Below are 17,143 nucleotides of genomic sequence, written 5' to 3'. Positions count from 1 at the left end.
CTTCTAATCTGGCCTGTGAGACAAACAGATTTCTTTCCTCATCATTCTTTGTGAATGATATTACACATAAATAGCATTTTTTTGTTCCAAAAAAAAATGCCACTTGCATTATAGGCTACTTCATATATCCATTTTTTTTTAGGAACCTTGGTTCTTCAAAGAAAGAAAGAAAAAAAACTTGTTGTGTCTTTTAAATCATTTTATTATTTATTTTATTATTATTATTTTAAATTATTTTAAGTCATCTCAAGGCCCCCTTAGATATTTTCTGAGGCCTCAAGTGAGCCCCAACCACTGGCATAAACAGCTAATTTGCAGCCCTTGCACTTAAGTTTGTTTACCTTGGTTGGTGCAAAAATACTTTGTTGAACATCACACTGAAATCACTGGAATTCTAGTATATGAACTTTACAGTAGAACTTCTTAAAGGCACAGTAGACCACAGAAACATTTAATTCCATGGGTCAATGAAAAGCATGGGAAATGGTGGTAGAAAGCTAAATACGGCTATTTTGACGAAGAAAAAACCTTTCTAACATTATAAATGGACCTCGGGGCCAAATATAAAATATTTTTAAAAAAGTAAAACATGACCCCTTTAACCCAGGCTGTGTCACGTGACCCGACATCTCCGGACTGGCCAGGATGAGAGCAGCCAGAAAATGGCGGATATTGAGGAGTTACGGGTAGGCGAAAGTGCAATGATAGCTGGCTACTTCTTTGCGTCTTTCACATTTTAAAAAAACATTTTGCAGTTACCGTTTGTTACTCCATTTTACCTGTCGGTTTGCTACCCATGGGTTAGTTTTTTTTATAATTAATACTGAAACGTCCCATCACTCCGTTAGACGGATTGTGTTTAGCCTGTTAGCCACCAACCAGCTACTCTTTTAGCTCACGATCTGCTACACAAACATTGAAGATCAGCCTCAAAATGTCACTGCTTTTATTACCATCTTTTACTGCATGAAAACGCTTTATTATAATGCCTAACTGAACTGACGGCTGTTCGCTGCAGGTAAAAAGTTTTTTACGTTTCAATTTCTTTACTGCTCGAATTGTTTTGGCTGGTCTTTTGTTAGCTAGCGTCCGACAGTGATGGACAATGTCTATATGTACCCACAGATGTAGTTTGATTTATGACTTGTGTTTGCAAGGGTAAATGATATATAGACCAGTGTGCATGTGAGTGTAAATATAAGTCAACATTTTATGTTAAAAATGCCAAGTAAACATTAAAGGGGGACACCTTAAAAATGTTGTTTACAAGCCTGCAAGTGGGTCGCCAGCAAACACGACGAACTTGTTCCCTGTCGCTGGGAGCGTTTTCGCCCTCACATTTGTCTCAAGATAACAGCTTTGACTAACTTAGTGCATAGATCATCTTTCTAAAGTTTAATTGAATGCATTGGAGTTCAGCATGAGCAGCAATACAATCAATAACAAATGTTAGCCTGTGTGTTGGACGCAGGAAAGTTAGACACATGCTTTTGTGTGCTATTGTACTTGCCGTTGTATGACTGATTCATGTTGTCTTGTAAACTGTTCAGAATCATCCTGCTTAACTGTAAACTAAGTTTTTTTCCCCAGCAGTTCAGTTAATTTCTCTCTGGATCAAAGTTAACATCTGTGTTTTGTCCTTTGTCATTCTCTTGATGTTCATCTAATTGGTCTTGGAATTATTCTCAACATTTTAGATGCATTTCGGTCATTTGTTAAGGATTTTTAAAGAAAGGATTAACACATAAGAACAATCAAGCATGGACCATGTAATGAAGGGTCAGTTGAGATTTTCTTATTTCTCTGGGGTTTCTGGAATGGGTGTATTTGGGTGGGTTGTCACCTCACTTCACACACAATTCTTTATTAATTAAGCTGCTTTCAAATGACACCTTTTGGTTATTTAAAAATCTGTGGTAACCATATTCCACCAGCTTATGCCATGTTGATTATTAATGCACAGATTTTTATGTTTTTGGGAATTCTAATAATAAATGTAAAACTTGTCAGCATGGCATAGAGGGTGGTTTCTCTTACTAAATTGTTGCAAAAATGTTAATTTGCTTTTCATGTTTGGTATCTCAAAGTGTTTATTGCTTGTCTGGATTTGTTTTGTTTTGTATTTCAGAATATGGTATCAAGTTTCCGTGTCTCAGAGCTCCAGGTACTGTTAGGTTTTGCTGGAAGGAATAAGAGCGGTCGAAAGCATGAACTTTTGCTGAGGGCTTTGCATTTACTCAGGAGTGGTTGTAGTCCTGCGGTGCAGATCAAAATAAAGGAACTGTATCGTCGGAGATACCCACGGACATTTGATGGTCTTCAGGATTTGGTGGCTCTGAAGTCGAGCATTAAATCCTACTTTCAAATAGACAGCGGTGCCACGGTTGTGAGCTCAGATCTTCCTCTGCAAACCGGCCATTCAGACCTCCTGCAGCAGCACCTGGTGAGCTGCGATTCATCTGTATTTCATGAATCAAAGCCCATGATGAATATGCAGCAGGCCACGCCACTTATGGCCCCCGTCCACCCGGACGTGCAGATGAAGTCTCTACCGTTTTACGATGTGCTGGATGTCTTGATCAAACCGTCAAGCTTAGGTAATTTTATAAGATGTATTTGGATTGTTCCATGCTTGGTAAAATAGAAAAAAAGTTTTAAAGCTTGTATTTTATTAATGTTTTTTTTTTTTTTTAAGAAATTAATATTTTTATTCAGCAAGGCTGCATTATGTCATCAAAAGTCTGAGTTAAATGTTATGAAAGTTTACGATTTCAAATAAATGCTGTTCTTCTGAACTTCATATTCTTCAAAAAGATTCCTGAAAAAAGCTTCACCTTTTTTTGCACACAAATATAAAGCAGCACAGCTCTTTTCAACATTGAGAATAATAAGAAATCTTTCTTGAGCACCAAATCAGCATATTAGAATCATTTCCAAAGGATCACGTGACATTGAAGACTAGAGTAATTGCTGCTGAAAATTTGGCTTGACCACATTTTAAAATATATTAAAATAGAAAACAGTTCAAAAACAGAACAAAAAATGTTATTTTAAAGTTGTAATATTTCACAATATCACTATTTTACTGTATTTTTGATCAGTGCAGCCTTGGTGAGCTTGAGAGACTTATTTCAAAAATATTTTTTAAAAAAACAATCCCAAACTTTTGAACGATAGTATATATATGAACCAATCGCTAGCCCAACAACTGAGTTGTACGTTCCTGTTTGCCTGTGTATTCAGTTTAAAACTATACAGCCCATTTGGCTGATTTGTATTTTAAAGGGACCCATGCTGGTCAGAGGTTTCATCATGAAAAGTACTTCATATTTGCTTTGACTCCACAACAAGTGAGAGAAGTTTGCATTTCACGGTAAGAACTAAATGACTTGAATGTGACTTAGCAAACCTAACTTGTCTCATTCTCCTTGTCTGATTTAGTTCTTTGTTTTTGTTACACTTTTGCATAGGGACTTTCTTCCAGGTGGAAGAAGGGACTACATGGTTCAAATTCAACTGCGGTAAGAGCCAACTCAGTGTGTTGCTTTTACAATACAGTCATGTGTATCTGGTTCAGCTGCATGTACAGAGATGTTGTCACCATATTCCCAATTTTAGACTCTTAAGGTTATGTTTTATGTTTTGATTCTAGGTTTTGTCTAGCAGAGACCAGCTGTCCACAAGAGGACAATTATCCAAACAGCCTCTGCATCAAAGTCAATGGGAAGCTCTTTCCCCTCCCTGTACGTAGTCCTGTTGTGATTAACCTTCATTAAGCCCATGTTTAATGTTTTTTCCCAACCCAAATAGTTCTTATATATAACTTGTTAGAACAACACAGTCCTACGTAATTAGGCTTATTTAGGGACATACACTGATCAGAGTTTCTTGCAGGAAGTTCATGCAGGATGTTCTTTTGTTCAACAGAGCATAGAAATCTTATTTCAAATGTTGATCTGTTTTTAACTTAACATGAGCTCGAAACAACACTGGATGTTTACATAGTCGATATTTACAAATTTATGCTGACTAAATCCTTTAATAAGGTGATTGCATAAACCATTGATTAAAATTTTCTCAGTCCTTCCCCCAAAACATAGAGATTACTGATGTAATGTATAATTTGTTAGTTGAACAGGAACATTGCTTATTGCAGATGATTTGACAGATGACTGTAATATTTGTAATAATTTGTACATTTGTTCAAACAAAGATCAAATGGCTGTTGCTCATGTTTTTAAAGGGATAAAAAAATGCTGCATACTAAAACCCTTTTTGAGATGATATGACCTAGAAAAAAACTACATTTATTGGAAATAAAAATCTTTTGTGATGACGCAAAAGTCAATATTGTTTAATGCTAAATATACAGGTTCTGGTCATATAATTAGAATATCATCAAAAAGTTGATTTCACTAATTCCATTTAAAAAGTGAAACTTGTATATTATATTCATTCATTACACACAGACTGATATATTTCAAATGTTTATATGATTATAACTGACAACTAAGGAAAATCCCAAATTCAGTATCTCAGAAAATTAGAATATTGTGAAAAGGTTCAATATTGAAGACACCTGGTGCCACACTCTAATCAGCTAATTAACTCAAAACACCTGCAAAGGCCTTTAAATGGTCTCTCAGTCTAGTTCTGTAGGCTACATAATCATGGGGAAGACTGCTGACTTGACAGTTGTCCAAAAGATGACCATTGACACGTTGCACAAGGAGGGCAAGACACAAAAGGTCATTGCAAAAGAGGCTGGCTGTTCACAGAGCTCTGTGTCCAAGCACATTAATAGAGAGGCGAAGGGAAGGAAAAGATGTAGAAATATATAAGATGTAATAAGATAACCGCACCCTGGAGAGGATTGTGAAACAAAACCCATTCAAAAATGTGGGGGAGATTCACAAAGAGTGGACTGCAGCTGGAGTCAGTGCTTCAAGAACCACTACGCACAGATGTATGCAAGACATGGGTTTCAGCTGTCGCATTCCTTGTGTCAAGCCACTCTTGAAGTGTCAGAAGCGTCTCGCTTGGGCTAAAGACAAAAACGACTGGACTGCTGCTGAGTGGTCCAAAGTTATGTTCTCTGATGAAAGTAAATTTAGCATTTCCTTTGGAAATCAGGGTCCCAGAGTCTGGAGGAAGAGAGGAGAGGCACACAATCCATGTTGCTTGAGGTCCAGTGTAAAGTTTCCACAGTCAGTGATGGTTTGGGGTGCCATGTCATCTGCTGGTGTTGGTCCACTGTGTTTTCTGAGGTCCAAGGTCAACGCAGCCGTATACCAGGAAGTTTTAGAGCACTTCATGCTTCCTGCTGCTGACCAACTTTATGGAGATGCAGATTTCATTTTCCAACAGGACTTGGCACCTGCACACAGTGCCAAAGCAACCAGTATCTGGTTTAAGGACCATGGTATCCCTGTTCTTAATTGGCCAGCAAACTCGCCTGACCTTAACCCCATATTGTGAAGAGGAAGATGCGATATGCCAGACCCAACAATGCAGAAGAGCTGAAGGCCACTATCAGAGCAACCTGGGCTCTCATAACACCTGAGCAGTGCCACAGACTGATCGACTCCATGCCACGCTGCATTGCTGCAGTAATTCAGGCAAAAGGAGCCCCAACTAAGTATTGAGTGCTGTACATGCTCATACTTTTCATGTTCATACTTTTCAGTTGGCCAAGATTTCTAAAAATCCTCTCTTTGTATTGGTCTTAAGTAATATTCTAATTTTCTGAGATACTGAATTTGGGATTTTCCTTAGTTGTCAGTTATAATCATCAAAATTAAAAGAAATAAACATTTGAAATATATCAGTCTGTGTGTAATGAATGAATATAATATACAAGTTTCACTTTTTGAATGGAATTAGTGAAATCAACTTTTTGATGATATTTTAATTATATGACCAGCACCTGTATTTGTTTCTTTAAAAAATAAATAAATAAAAACTGTCCCCAAACCTTCATATAGTTGCTGTATGTATATAATTGCAGATCTGATATGGTTTATCACACAGGGCTATGCACCGCCTCCTAAGAATGGTGTGGAGCAAAAAAGACCCGGCAGACCGCTGAACATCACGTCGTTGGTCAGGTTGTCATCCGCTGTACCCAATCAGATAGTAGTCACGTGGGCACCTGAAATAGGAAAGGTATGTGAAGTCCCGTTATACCTGTTACTTCATCTATTCAGATTTCAACACTGCTCCAGCCTTTTCTATATACTAAGCGTTTGTATGTACTTCCTTTTCTTCAGACATACTCCATGTCAGTTTACTTGGTGCGGCAGCTGACCTCTCCACTGTTGCTACAGAGATTAAGAATGAAGGGGATCAGAAACCCTGACCATTCGAGAGCTTTAAGTAAGGCAACACTTCCCTCTTTGATGATAAAGGAGGAAAAAAAAGATACCCATGAAATCTTAATAGTAAATATGAATATGATTAATCAAACTCGACAGTTCTCTGGTCTTATTTTATTTGTTGTCATTTACTAAATCCACCTTCTCTTCACTATTGTAACAGTTAAAGAAAAACTCACGGCAGACCCCGACAGTGAAATCGCCACAACTAGTTTACGAGTCTCACTCATGTGCCCAGTAAGTTACAACTGACTCATGAATGTCAGCTTAAATAACAGTTTTTAGTTTTTATTTAGTGATCTGATGTAATATGGTAAAAAAATAGTTTTGTCTGACCCCCCCAAAAAATTCTCTCTTCATATAGCTTGGCAAGATGCGTCTTACGGTACCCTGCCGAGCTGTCACCTGTTCTCACCTGCAGTGCTTTGATGCTGCTCTATACCTGCAAATGAATGAGAAGAAGCCCACCTGGATCTGTCCCGTCTGTGACAAAAAAGCCGCTTATGAGAGTCTGATTATTGATGGGTGAGGTTACTTTTACTATAGCAGAAGTGGTGAGAAACACTAACCACATTAACCACAGTAAATTGTTTTGCATTTATTGAGAGAGTCATTTGCATTGAGTAAACTAGGCACTCTTTACTTCTCAGGCTCTTCATGGAAATACTCAATGACTGCACAGATGTTGATGAAATCAAGTTTCAAGAGGATGGGACATGGTGTCCAATGAGACCAAAGAAGGAGACGTTGAAAGTGTCATCTCCATGTATCCAAAAAATTGATTGTAAGGTTCATTTCCCTTTAAAAGTGTGTGAGCACTAGGTTCTAACTGATTGTGTATAGGAGTTGATGCGGTTTTAAAGTGATTCATGCCCTCCCAGGCGCTGTCCCTGTGCGGCAAAGTGCAGTGGTGCCACCCCCAGAAACCAGCAGCACGAAAAAAGGAGACGTAATCGACCTCACGCTAGAGAGCTCATCTGATGATGAAGAGGACAGCGATCCTCCTCTGAAAAAGCGCTGTGTCTACATGTCAAAGGCTGAGGATATGCACAACGCAGGGTTTGTTTATTAATCAGAAATAAGAGACTCGGAATCATTTCTGTGTACCTCTTCTTTAAGCCTTGCCCTTTCTTGACCATATTTTGAATAAACCCTAAACTGTACAATAATCAAATTATCCATGGTGATGGGGAAACCCTGAAATATTAGGAAATACTAAAAATGTAATATCCAGGCTTGAAAAAGTCAGTCAAATCTCAAGCTTTTAAGAAAATTTATAAAATGAGGTTGCAAAATGTTTTATTTGCTTTAATTATTTGTTTATTTTTAAATCATTAACAATTGGGGAAAGGCATGGAAATTTAAATGTGAAAAGATGTTGGCACCCTGTAAGCGTTAGCATTGCTATTATAGATACATTGGATAAAATGATCCAGAATTAATTAAAAAAGCTTCAAAACATTGACTGCAATTTCTCAATATTGGTTTGTTTCTTGGTTTTCATATTTTCCTATTCCTTTTTAGGGTCCTGACATATCAGCCATCAACGGTTCGGGTGCCAAATGTCCAGGCGCTAGACACCTCATACCTGACCTCCTCGATAGCGGACTACTCCGTTCCATTCCACCATTCTACCTTATCCACTATTCCCACAGATATGCAAAGTATGTACTTGTCAAGTATGTTTTCCTTCATGATCAAGATTTAACATGAAGACTAATGTTTGTGTCTTTCCCAAAGGTCTTGATTTATTTTCTCTGATTCAAGGGGATCCACAGGTATATTCTTTCAAAGAAATATTGTGATTGCATGCATGTTACATATTCTAATAGCCTGCACAGATGTTTACCAGTGGTTTTCTTTGTTTCTTCAGCAGCATTACAGAGGCCCTATATTTTTAGACAACCTCTCCAGCAGCCTTCAGAGTGCCACCACCAGCAGCGGCCTGGTTTCCTCATCAGCTCCGTATGAGACGGCAACTCATAGCAGCAGCTCAAGTCATGAGACGGGTGTCATTACGGGAGGATCTTCGGGCCTATCAGACATTATTTCACTAGACTGAATCTTGGCACACCTTTATTGGCCAGTCACCAAAACAGCTACACTCAAGTCAAGTTGGCTAAGCGAAAAATATTTTCTACGTTTAACTATGGACCTCAAGAATCATGTTTCAACAAGGACCCAGAAGGACTACTATGAAGATCTCTAAATGTTGTGGTTGGGTCAGCAACAGTGCTGTTTTAAAAAGCAAACCCGAATCAAGCTGTTCTCCCTTTGAATTGGAGAAACTGCCAGATACACGACTCTCATCCCTTAGCTATTTGAGTGGAGGAGCAGAACGAAACAAACGGCATAAATGAGTGGACTAGAAAGCTCAGACGAGTCTAATATTGTCTACATTGTGTTTTGCATTGGCGGTTCTGCGGTTGAAATGGCAGCTCAGTTTATGTTGTCTCTTCGATGTCAGCAGTGCAATTATTTTTTGTTACAAGACTTGAGTTGCAGCAATAAAAACTGTATGTTGTATATTGTAAAATGTTTACTTGTCTGATATCAAGGTAGAACGCATAAGCAAATTTTTTTTTTTTTGGTGGTTATTTGCTCAAGAGCCATCAGATTCCCTTTTGCTGATGTGGTAAACTTATTTTCAATCTGTAATTTAATATGTTAAGGTTTTTTGCTATCTCGACACACCTTAACATATTCACCTCAAAAACTAATATGACTGAGTAATTTGTATAATTTCATGGTTGGTTCTTGGTCAGTTAACAACCTGCAGGTGTAATGAAAATCGAGCCATTCATTCATTTTTTTTTTAAGGATTATGCAAGTTTTGATATAGGATGGAGATCTTTTTTTCTTTTAGAAATCTGCTTTTATTGCTAATGGTTATTTACTTGAGGTTTGAATTAATCATTTATTTTACTGGATTATGAGCCATACAACATACTGTCATTTTGACTAAATCTGAAGGCATGTAAGAGGCTCTTTATTTCTTTTAGAATTTCCCCTTGTTACATGTATACTATTTTGAGTTGGATGTAAAAAAACAAAGATGTGCTGTAAATGTTGATACAGTGCTTTTATTGTCCCTCCCAGTCAGAATTGAGGTTTTTAATTGACATAGCTCTCCAGTGATAATGTTGAGAACCTTGAATTCTTTGCCAAAAGGAGGGCACAGTTCATGATGATACATATACATCCTAAGACATGTAAACCAATACACATTACACAGTGCAATATTTCATATCCATCTGGAAAAATATATTTTTAAACTTGAATTATGTCCAGATTGTTGTGTTGTATTGGCTTTAGTTTATGTATGGACACATCCACACAGGTTTAACGTGCTCAGATTTTATTTTCTGCCAGATTGTGCAGCTTTGAATATTTAAATTAAGCTCTGATGATTTTCTGTGTAAACGTTATGCCATACACTTCAGAGTCATCACGTTAACATTGTAAGATTAATAGCTTCAATCACCATGTACAATCCAGAGAAATTTATAGTTTGTCCAGGAAGTTGTCCAGTGCTGGGATGCCCTCCTTCAGACCTTTGCGTTTACGGGTCTCAGCCACAATTAGGCTAGGTTTGCTGTTTACGTCATATGGATCACCTGGCAAAATCTGCCAGTGGTCAAACACACATTGAGGGAAGGCCTGTCCACCAGTGTTAGACCTCAGGTCTGCTGTGAAACCTGTCCAGAAACAAACGCAAGCAAATTATAGGCAACAAAGACAGCAAGAACTTGTATTTCTAAATGAACATCCACAATATATTAATATAGAAATGTATAACATTTGGGGTCACAATTTGTTTAACTCCAATAACAAATGTATTTATTTTTCAATCTAAAAATGATATAAATGTCCTATTGTTGTCGTTCAAGCTGCTGTCAAATCTGGAATATTAACTCACCAAATGATTCATTTACAGGTAGGTATGCCTTCACAACAAATATAGGTGTCCCAGCCACTTGGGACTCCTCAAACACATGGCCTCTTTTTCTGTTCAGCACACCATAGATGCCACCAACCACCTGCTCTGGGCACTGAAGGAGGGAAGGAAATATATTAACATAATCAAGATTACACTCTCATTTTTCTGTTCCAGTAATCCACCACGTGTACCTGAATCTCAACCAGGTAAATGGGCTCCATGAGTCTTGGCTGTGCAGTGAGCACAGAAGCGTACAGAACTCTGCGGGCTGTGGGAATGATCTGACCACCACCTCTATGAATGGCATCAGCATGAAGAGTGACATCATGAATGTCAAATCGGACTGCCCGCATGTTCTCTTCACAGAGTGCACCCTGGTAAAGTAACACAAAACAGTATCTCATTACTGTGTAGGAAAGACAAAGCATAAATCTTTAACCTGTCTTTACTCACTTCTTTGGTTGCCCACTGAAAACCAGCCACTACGCTGTCCTTTATCTCATTCAGATACTGAACTCCCTTTGTGATATCCACAAGGATGTTGGGCCCTGTGCCATCTGGTCCAAAGCACCAAATCTTACGGGCCTCAGTGACCTCCCACTCATATTTCTCAGCCAGGTAACGAGCTCTCAGTTTGAGCTCCTGCCGAGCACTCACGTCACCCTTATCGATGTCCTCGGCCAGGCCATCTGGGAAGGGCCGAGATTTCATGTACAGACGATTGTGCTTGTTGGGAGACTTGGACAAGCAAACCTGGTCTGATTCATCACTGACAGTTTCACGATATGACACAACTGGGTCTGATTTCTGCAAAAAATGGCCTCAAGCTGTTAGTGGAAAAACTTTAAAAAACATCTGTAACCTCGTCAGTATTATCACCCAAGCACTACCTTCAAAGGGATGCAGGCATGATCTTCCTCAAGGTCTTTTAGGCAAATCTCCAGATGAAGCTCTCCAGCACCTGCCACGATGTGCTCACCAGACTCTTCAATGATACACTAGGACAAGAAACTAGTGTTTGTTTTTGTAAAGACTGAATTTTGCCTTATTTTGACTTATTACCTTGCAAAAACATTCACCTGAACCATGGGATCTGACTTGGCCAGACGTTTAAGGCCCTCCACCAGCTTTGGCAGATCAGCTGGGTTCTTGGCCTCCACAGCAACTCTCACCACAGGACTAACGCTGAACTTCATAACACGCATGTTGTGAGCATTTTCAAAAGTGGAAATGGTGCCAGTCTTCACCAGGAACTGATCGACCCCCACCAAACCAACAATGTTCCCACATGGCACATCTTCAATGGGTTCTACGTAGCGACCCATCATCAAGATAGTTCTGAGGAGGACATAGCATGATGTTAATGAGGGCAATGATCATCAAATCAGTTGAGGATATATGTGTGATTGACAGCAGCAAACCTTTGGATTGGCTTTATGTACAAGTCCTCCTTTTTTCCTGGTGTGAAGTTTGGGCCCATTATGCGCACCTTCTGCCCTGTAGAAACAATACCAGAGAAGACACGACCAAAGGCATAGAATCTACCCTTGTCGGTGGTTGGCACCATCTTGGAGATGTACATCATGAGAGGAGCTTTAGGATCACAGTTCTTTACACCTGGAAAGTCAAGGGTGGAATGTGAAAAAGCTGGCAAAAAGGGATCTCCCTGAAGTGCCAAACACCTCGCAATGTTGTGACTCACCCATGGCGGCCTCATCATCTCCAGGACCCTCGTAAAGCAGCTCACAGCGGTATCTTTGGGCAGTGACTGGAGAAGGAAGATGGATGGTGATCATCTGGAGCAAAGCGTCACCTGCAGGCAACCAGCGGCGCATCACAGCCTGGATGCATCAAAACAACCATGTGTCAACAACGACAACAGTAGAATTAGGGTGCAGATTCTCAAAAGTTTAGTTATTTAGTTATACCTTAAGAAGAGGTTTTCCTTCTTTTTCTTTGTCTTCTGCGTCAAGCTTTACTTCAAGCTTCTCAATCAGTTTCTGGGTCTCTTCTTTTTTGAAATTCATAATGGCATCAAAAACCTGTGGAAAGAGTTCAAATGAGAGAGGGATTGTAAATGAGTCGTAGTAGTGAGAGATGAGTGTGTTTTAAAACTGATTTATACTCAAACCTTAAAGATTGGATCCAAGACAAGCTGGCAGAAGGTACGAGGAAGCTTCTTTCCATCTGCATTGGATGCTGATTTGCTGAATTTTCCACAGGAGGGATCAAAGTACCTGAAAAAGATTGCTTTGAGTTAAAGAATATTTTATATATACAAATATTTTATACTGGAAATCACTCCGGTGCTCCAGTGTCTCCTTTATAAAAAGACACTTACTTTTCTCCCCAAAGCTTTTTCATCATCTCCTCCACTTTCTTAGCCCGTTCTGCTGGAGGAAGTTCTGCTTTTTTCTTATCTCCCTTGGCAGCAAACTTGGCCACGTACATCTCAGCAAACTGCTTCAGAGTAAAAGCCCAGCCATGGAGGCCTGATCCAAATCCCACAGTCCCGACCACAGGATCCACCTAAGGTAACCCCCAAATCAGTAAGCAACATAGATAAAAGCAAACGTTTTACTCATAAAGTTGTCTAATCAGTCTCAACTGCTACTTACCATAATGTTTCCCATTGGTCCATGTTCTCCTTCTCCGTAGGTTGAAATGATGACATTAACATTCTCCACAATCCTCTGGAAGGTTTGGAAAAGCTCATCAGGTTCCAGCTGCAACTCAAGGAGGGCACGATCCATCTTGTTCATCATCAAGACAGGCTTGATGCGCTCTGCAATGGCTTGTCTCAAGACAGTCTCAGTCTGCACACATACACCTGTGGAACAATTCAAATATTTCCTATTTAAACTCACTTTTTGATCAGACACTGAAATCTTACCATAAGGTGATGAAACCATTTGTGTGGTGGATGTTTTAATGTTGTTGAATGTTATCATTGCATTTCAGAGGACTGCCTTAATTAGAGAAACAGACATATGAACTTGATATCTAAAATGAATTGTCCTTACCTGATACACAGTCTACCACTACAAGGGCACCATCTGTAACTCTCAGAGCTGCTGTCACCTCAGAGGAGAAGTCAACATGTCCCGGTGAGTCGATCAGGTTGATCAGGAAGCCAGAACCATCCTTACACTGCTTAATGAAGGCTGAGTCATTCTCACTGAGCTCATAATATAGAGAGATGGCCCTGTGAGGAATACATATATGTAGAGGGTTTCAATGTTTGTCAGAAATGTTGTTTTGGTATTTCCTAGGTAAATGAACACTGGAGCTAGTTGTTAGAACGTCCATATCTCAATAACTATAAAATTTGAAATCAACAGTTCACAAATGTGTATTGACTTGTTCAATGTAATTCACGACTGTGCTAAAAATATATATATATATATATTATAATGATTTCTCAAGGATCATGTGATGCTGAACACTAGAGGAGTGGCTAAATTCACACTTTTTAAACATGAATACCTACGTTGACTTTATGGTGATACACCTCTCCTGTTCGTCTTTTCTGGTGTCAGTAAATCTGGTCTCTCCTGCACGCGCAGAAGCAATAATACCGGCTTTGCACACCAAGGAATCAGTGAGAGTAGATTTGCCATGGTCCACATGGGCGATCACAGACATGTTCCTGATGTTGGACTTTTTGTCCATGATCTCCCGAATCTGTTCTACCGTGAAGTTCACCTGAGGGACAAAGACAAGTTTATCAAGTGTTAATTGTGGAGTAAACATGATTAAGTGTTTGTGTGTGGGGGACAATATGTGATGTCAAAACAAATGAATCCCTCGGGCTTGTGGTTTAAAGGATGGGAACCTACAAAAGGCAAATGTGACAGTCTAAGCTCATGCCTTTGATTCCTCAATAGAAGCTAAATATTGTTTTGTGTATGTGTGTGTGTGTGTGTGTGTGTGTGTGTGTGTTTCATTAAATTCACAGTAAAAAAAACAACAACAACTGTCAGCTTAACTATAATGTTAAAGAAAAGAAAAAGAAGATATCACAAGAATTGCCATTTTGGTAACTGTAATTGTACACTGGAACTGTATATGTCGTTAAATTATAATGTTAATATACCAATCTATTTGAGGTATTTAAAACATTTTTACTGTAAAATATGCTAATAAAACCACAGGTTTTGAAATGTAAGCCCACATACAGGTGCAGCTCAATAAATTAGAATGTCGTGGAAAAGTTAATTTATTTCAGTAATTCAACTCGAATTGTGAAACTCGTGTATTAAATAAATTCAGTGCACACATACTGAAGTAGTTTAAGTCTTTGGTTCTTTTAATTGTGATTAAAAAACCCACCAATTCACTATTTCAACCAATTAGAATATGGTGACATGCCAATCAGCTAATCAACTCAAAACACCTGCAAAGGTTTCCTGAGCCTTCAAAACGGTCTCTCAGTTTGGTTCACTAGGCTACACAATCATGGGGAAGACTGCTGATCTGACAGTTGTCCAGAAGACAATCATTGACACCCTTCACAAGGAGGGTAAGCCACAAACATTCATTGCCAAAGAAGCTGGCTGTTCACAGAGTGCTGTATCCAAGCATGTTAACAGAAAGTTGAGTGGAAGGAAAAAGTGTGGAAGAAAAAGATGCACAACCAACCGAGAGAACCGCGGCCTTATGAGGATTGTCAAGCAAAATCGATTCAAGAATTTGGGTGAACTTCACAAGGAATGGACTGAGGCTGGGGTCAAGGCATCAAGAGCCACCACACACAGACGTGTCAAGGAATTTGGCTACAGTTGTCCTCTCCTGAACCACAGACAATGTCAGATGCGTCTTACCTGGGCTAAGGAGAAGAAGAACTGGACTGTTGGCCAGTGGTCCAAAGTCCTCTTTTCAGATGAGAGCAAGTTTTGTATTTCATTTGGAAACCAAGGTCCTAGAGTCTGGAGGAAGGGTGGAGAAGCTCATAGCCCAAGTTGCTTGAAGTCCAGTGTTAAGTTTCCACAGTCTGTGATGATTTGGGGTGCAATGTAATCTGCTGGTGTTGGTCCATTGTGTTTTTTGAAAACCAAAGTCACTGCACCCGTTTACCAAGACATTTTGGAGCACTTCATGCTTCCTTCTGCTGACCAGCTTTTTGAAGATGCTGGTTTCATTTTCCAGCAGGATTTGGCACCTGCCCACACTGCCAAAAGCACCAAAAGTTGGTTAAATGACCATGGTGTTGGTGTGCTTGACTGGCCAGCAAACTCACCAGACCTGAACCCAAGTATTGTCAAGAGGAAAATGAGAAACTTTTATGAAGTATTCTAATTTGTTGAGATAGTGAATTGTTGGGTTTTTGTTAAATGTGAGCCAAAATCATCACAATTAAAAGAACCAAAGACTTAAACTACTTCAGTCTGTGTGCATTGAATTTATTTAATACACGAGTTTCACAATTTGTCAGTTACTGAAATAAATGAACTTTTCCACGACATTCTAATTTATTGAGATGCACCTGTAATAACCTAACCATGGCCAAAAATAACAAAGAGCATAGAAACACAGGCCCTGTTTACACATTATACTATAACATATTGCAACATAAAACAATAAACTAAACAATTCAAAATATTTAAATTCAAATTAGCCTAAATTAAAAAAAATATTATTTTATCAAAATAATCAAATCCAATACAAAATCCAAACAAACGTGATAGTTCAATATGGAACTCTGGGAATGTCTCGTTACCCATAAATTAAAAGGCAGTTCATTCTTTTTAACATTTTTCCATGTAATTTCTTTTCAAATACAGGCTAATATATTTTAAAATTCCTGTTTTTAACTGTATATGGTCAAGCAACTTCTTAAGCGTTAAAACATTTTACTAACATTTTACTACGCATCACGCTTACAAACGGTAAATATTGATTTCTTTAGCGCTTTCTAAACCTATGATAATAATTCAGAGAGTGCGCTGAAGTACAGCCTGTACCATGAGTGCGCAGTTTCTGGGGAGCCGCTGTGTGCTGCAGTCTCCTCAGCGCACGCTCGGCCAATGACAAGCTTGTGTAGGCTGATAACAGCAGAGTTGGGTTGTTTCGCCCCTCAAAAACAATAACACAGCGGCCCCGTCGTTATAATAACCCTATTTGCGTCCAGCACCCCTCCATAATCATGGCTCGCTCGCTCTCCGCGCATGAAACTTTAATACGAGCATAGAGAAGAACAGTGGGGGCGTAAACGCGCTATTTATAAGTGTGCGCTTTGCTGGGCCAGATCCCTAAAATAACGCAGCTTACTTTCACTTAAAAACAAAGATCGAGCCGCATGCGGTCGTGCTTTACATGCGTAGTATAACTGTTACAAGACGAATATGCTGAAATCGTGACTTCTCCATTTCGATCTCGCATCGAATAAAAAGACGTATATTTGAATGCGTCATTCTCTTTCCTGAACATTTTATAATAAATACAGACATCAGTTAGCTCAATGTTCCGCGTATAATTCAAGTTCAAGGTTGACACAAATACGAGAATCTTCTAAGCAGGTTGTCATTACGTCACTGACATCAGAAATAAAATAAGATTATATAAATTACTGGAGAAATGCGTACTAAATGTACGAATATGCTTTAATATAGCACTTAGTCTTTTTTAATGCAGTACGGTGAACTGACACGGTGAAATATCGTACCATTTTGGCGACTGGCTCCCAAGTCTAGGACGGCCTCGCGCTGCGGTCGCTGCTGCTCTCCGCTGAGGATTTGGGGAAAGAGAGAGACTGTGACGTAGATCCTTAGTTTATGCTGCGACAGAAGGCGCTGCGGAGTCATGTGCACCGAGTCATATGGGCCTAGAT

At 39.2% G+C, this 17,143-nt stretch overlaps 2 protein-coding genes across 8 annotated transcripts; one reads left to right on the top strand and one right to left on the bottom strand.

Moving 5' to 3' along the window:
* The first annotated feature begins 632 nt into the window (after nucleotides 1-632).
* On the top strand, nucleotides 633-9,655 carry pias2 (protein inhibitor of activated STAT, 2). Of its 7 annotated transcripts, none has more exons than XM_058777414.1 (15): nucleotides 633-686; nucleotides 1,698-1,779; nucleotides 2,129-2,597; nucleotides 3,259-3,373; nucleotides 3,471-3,521; nucleotides 3,653-3,743; nucleotides 6,031-6,165; nucleotides 6,270-6,375; nucleotides 6,538-6,611; nucleotides 6,739-6,899; nucleotides 7,025-7,158; nucleotides 7,256-7,433; nucleotides 7,899-8,038; nucleotides 8,115-8,152; nucleotides 8,248-9,655. In XM_058777414.1, the coding sequence occupies exons 3-15, from the start codon at nucleotides 2,132-2,134 to the stop codon at nucleotides 8,434-8,436; spliced, it is 1,878 nt and encodes a 625-aa protein (XP_058633397.1). In that variant the 5' UTR covers nucleotides 633-686; nucleotides 1,698-1,779; nucleotides 2,129-2,131; the 3' UTR covers nucleotides 8,437-9,655. The 7 variants fall into 7 exon arrangements, with proteins under 7 accessions (XP_058633397.1, XP_058633394.1, XP_058633399.1 ...); XM_058777413.1 differs by having other exon boundaries at nucleotides 646-1,018; XM_058777411.1 differs by lacking the exon at nucleotides 1,698-1,779 and having other exon boundaries at nucleotides 635-686; nucleotides 8,251-9,655.
* Nucleotides 9,442-17,124, bottom strand: eef2l2 (eukaryotic translation elongation factor 2, like 2). Its single transcript, XM_058777408.1, has 15 exons — nucleotides 16,979-17,124; nucleotides 13,805-14,019; nucleotides 13,338-13,519; nucleotides 12,933-13,144; nucleotides 12,656-12,843; nucleotides 12,446-12,551; nucleotides 12,243-12,356; nucleotides 12,017-12,155; nucleotides 11,736-11,931; nucleotides 11,394-11,652; nucleotides 11,205-11,312; nucleotides 10,768-11,121; nucleotides 10,506-10,688; nucleotides 10,294-10,426; nucleotides 9,442-10,072 (listed from the first exon to the last, which is right to left on the bottom strand). Exons 1-15 carry the CDS (start codon nucleotides 16,979-16,981, stop codon nucleotides 9,879-9,881), a joined length of 2,586 nt encoding a protein of 861 aa, XP_058633391.1. The 5' UTR covers nucleotides 16,982-17,124; the 3' UTR covers nucleotides 9,442-9,878.
* Between the last annotated feature and the right edge of the window lie 19 nt (nucleotides 17,125-17,143).

The sequence above is a fragment of the Onychostoma macrolepis genome, chromosome 05 (genome assembly GCF_012432095.1).
Source record: "Onychostoma macrolepis isolate SWU-2019 chromosome 05, ASM1243209v1, whole genome shotgun sequence".
NCBI lineage: Eukaryota > Metazoa > Chordata > Actinopteri > Cypriniformes > Cyprinidae > Onychostoma > Onychostoma macrolepis.
This window is presented reverse-complemented; position numbering and strand designations above follow the sequence as displayed.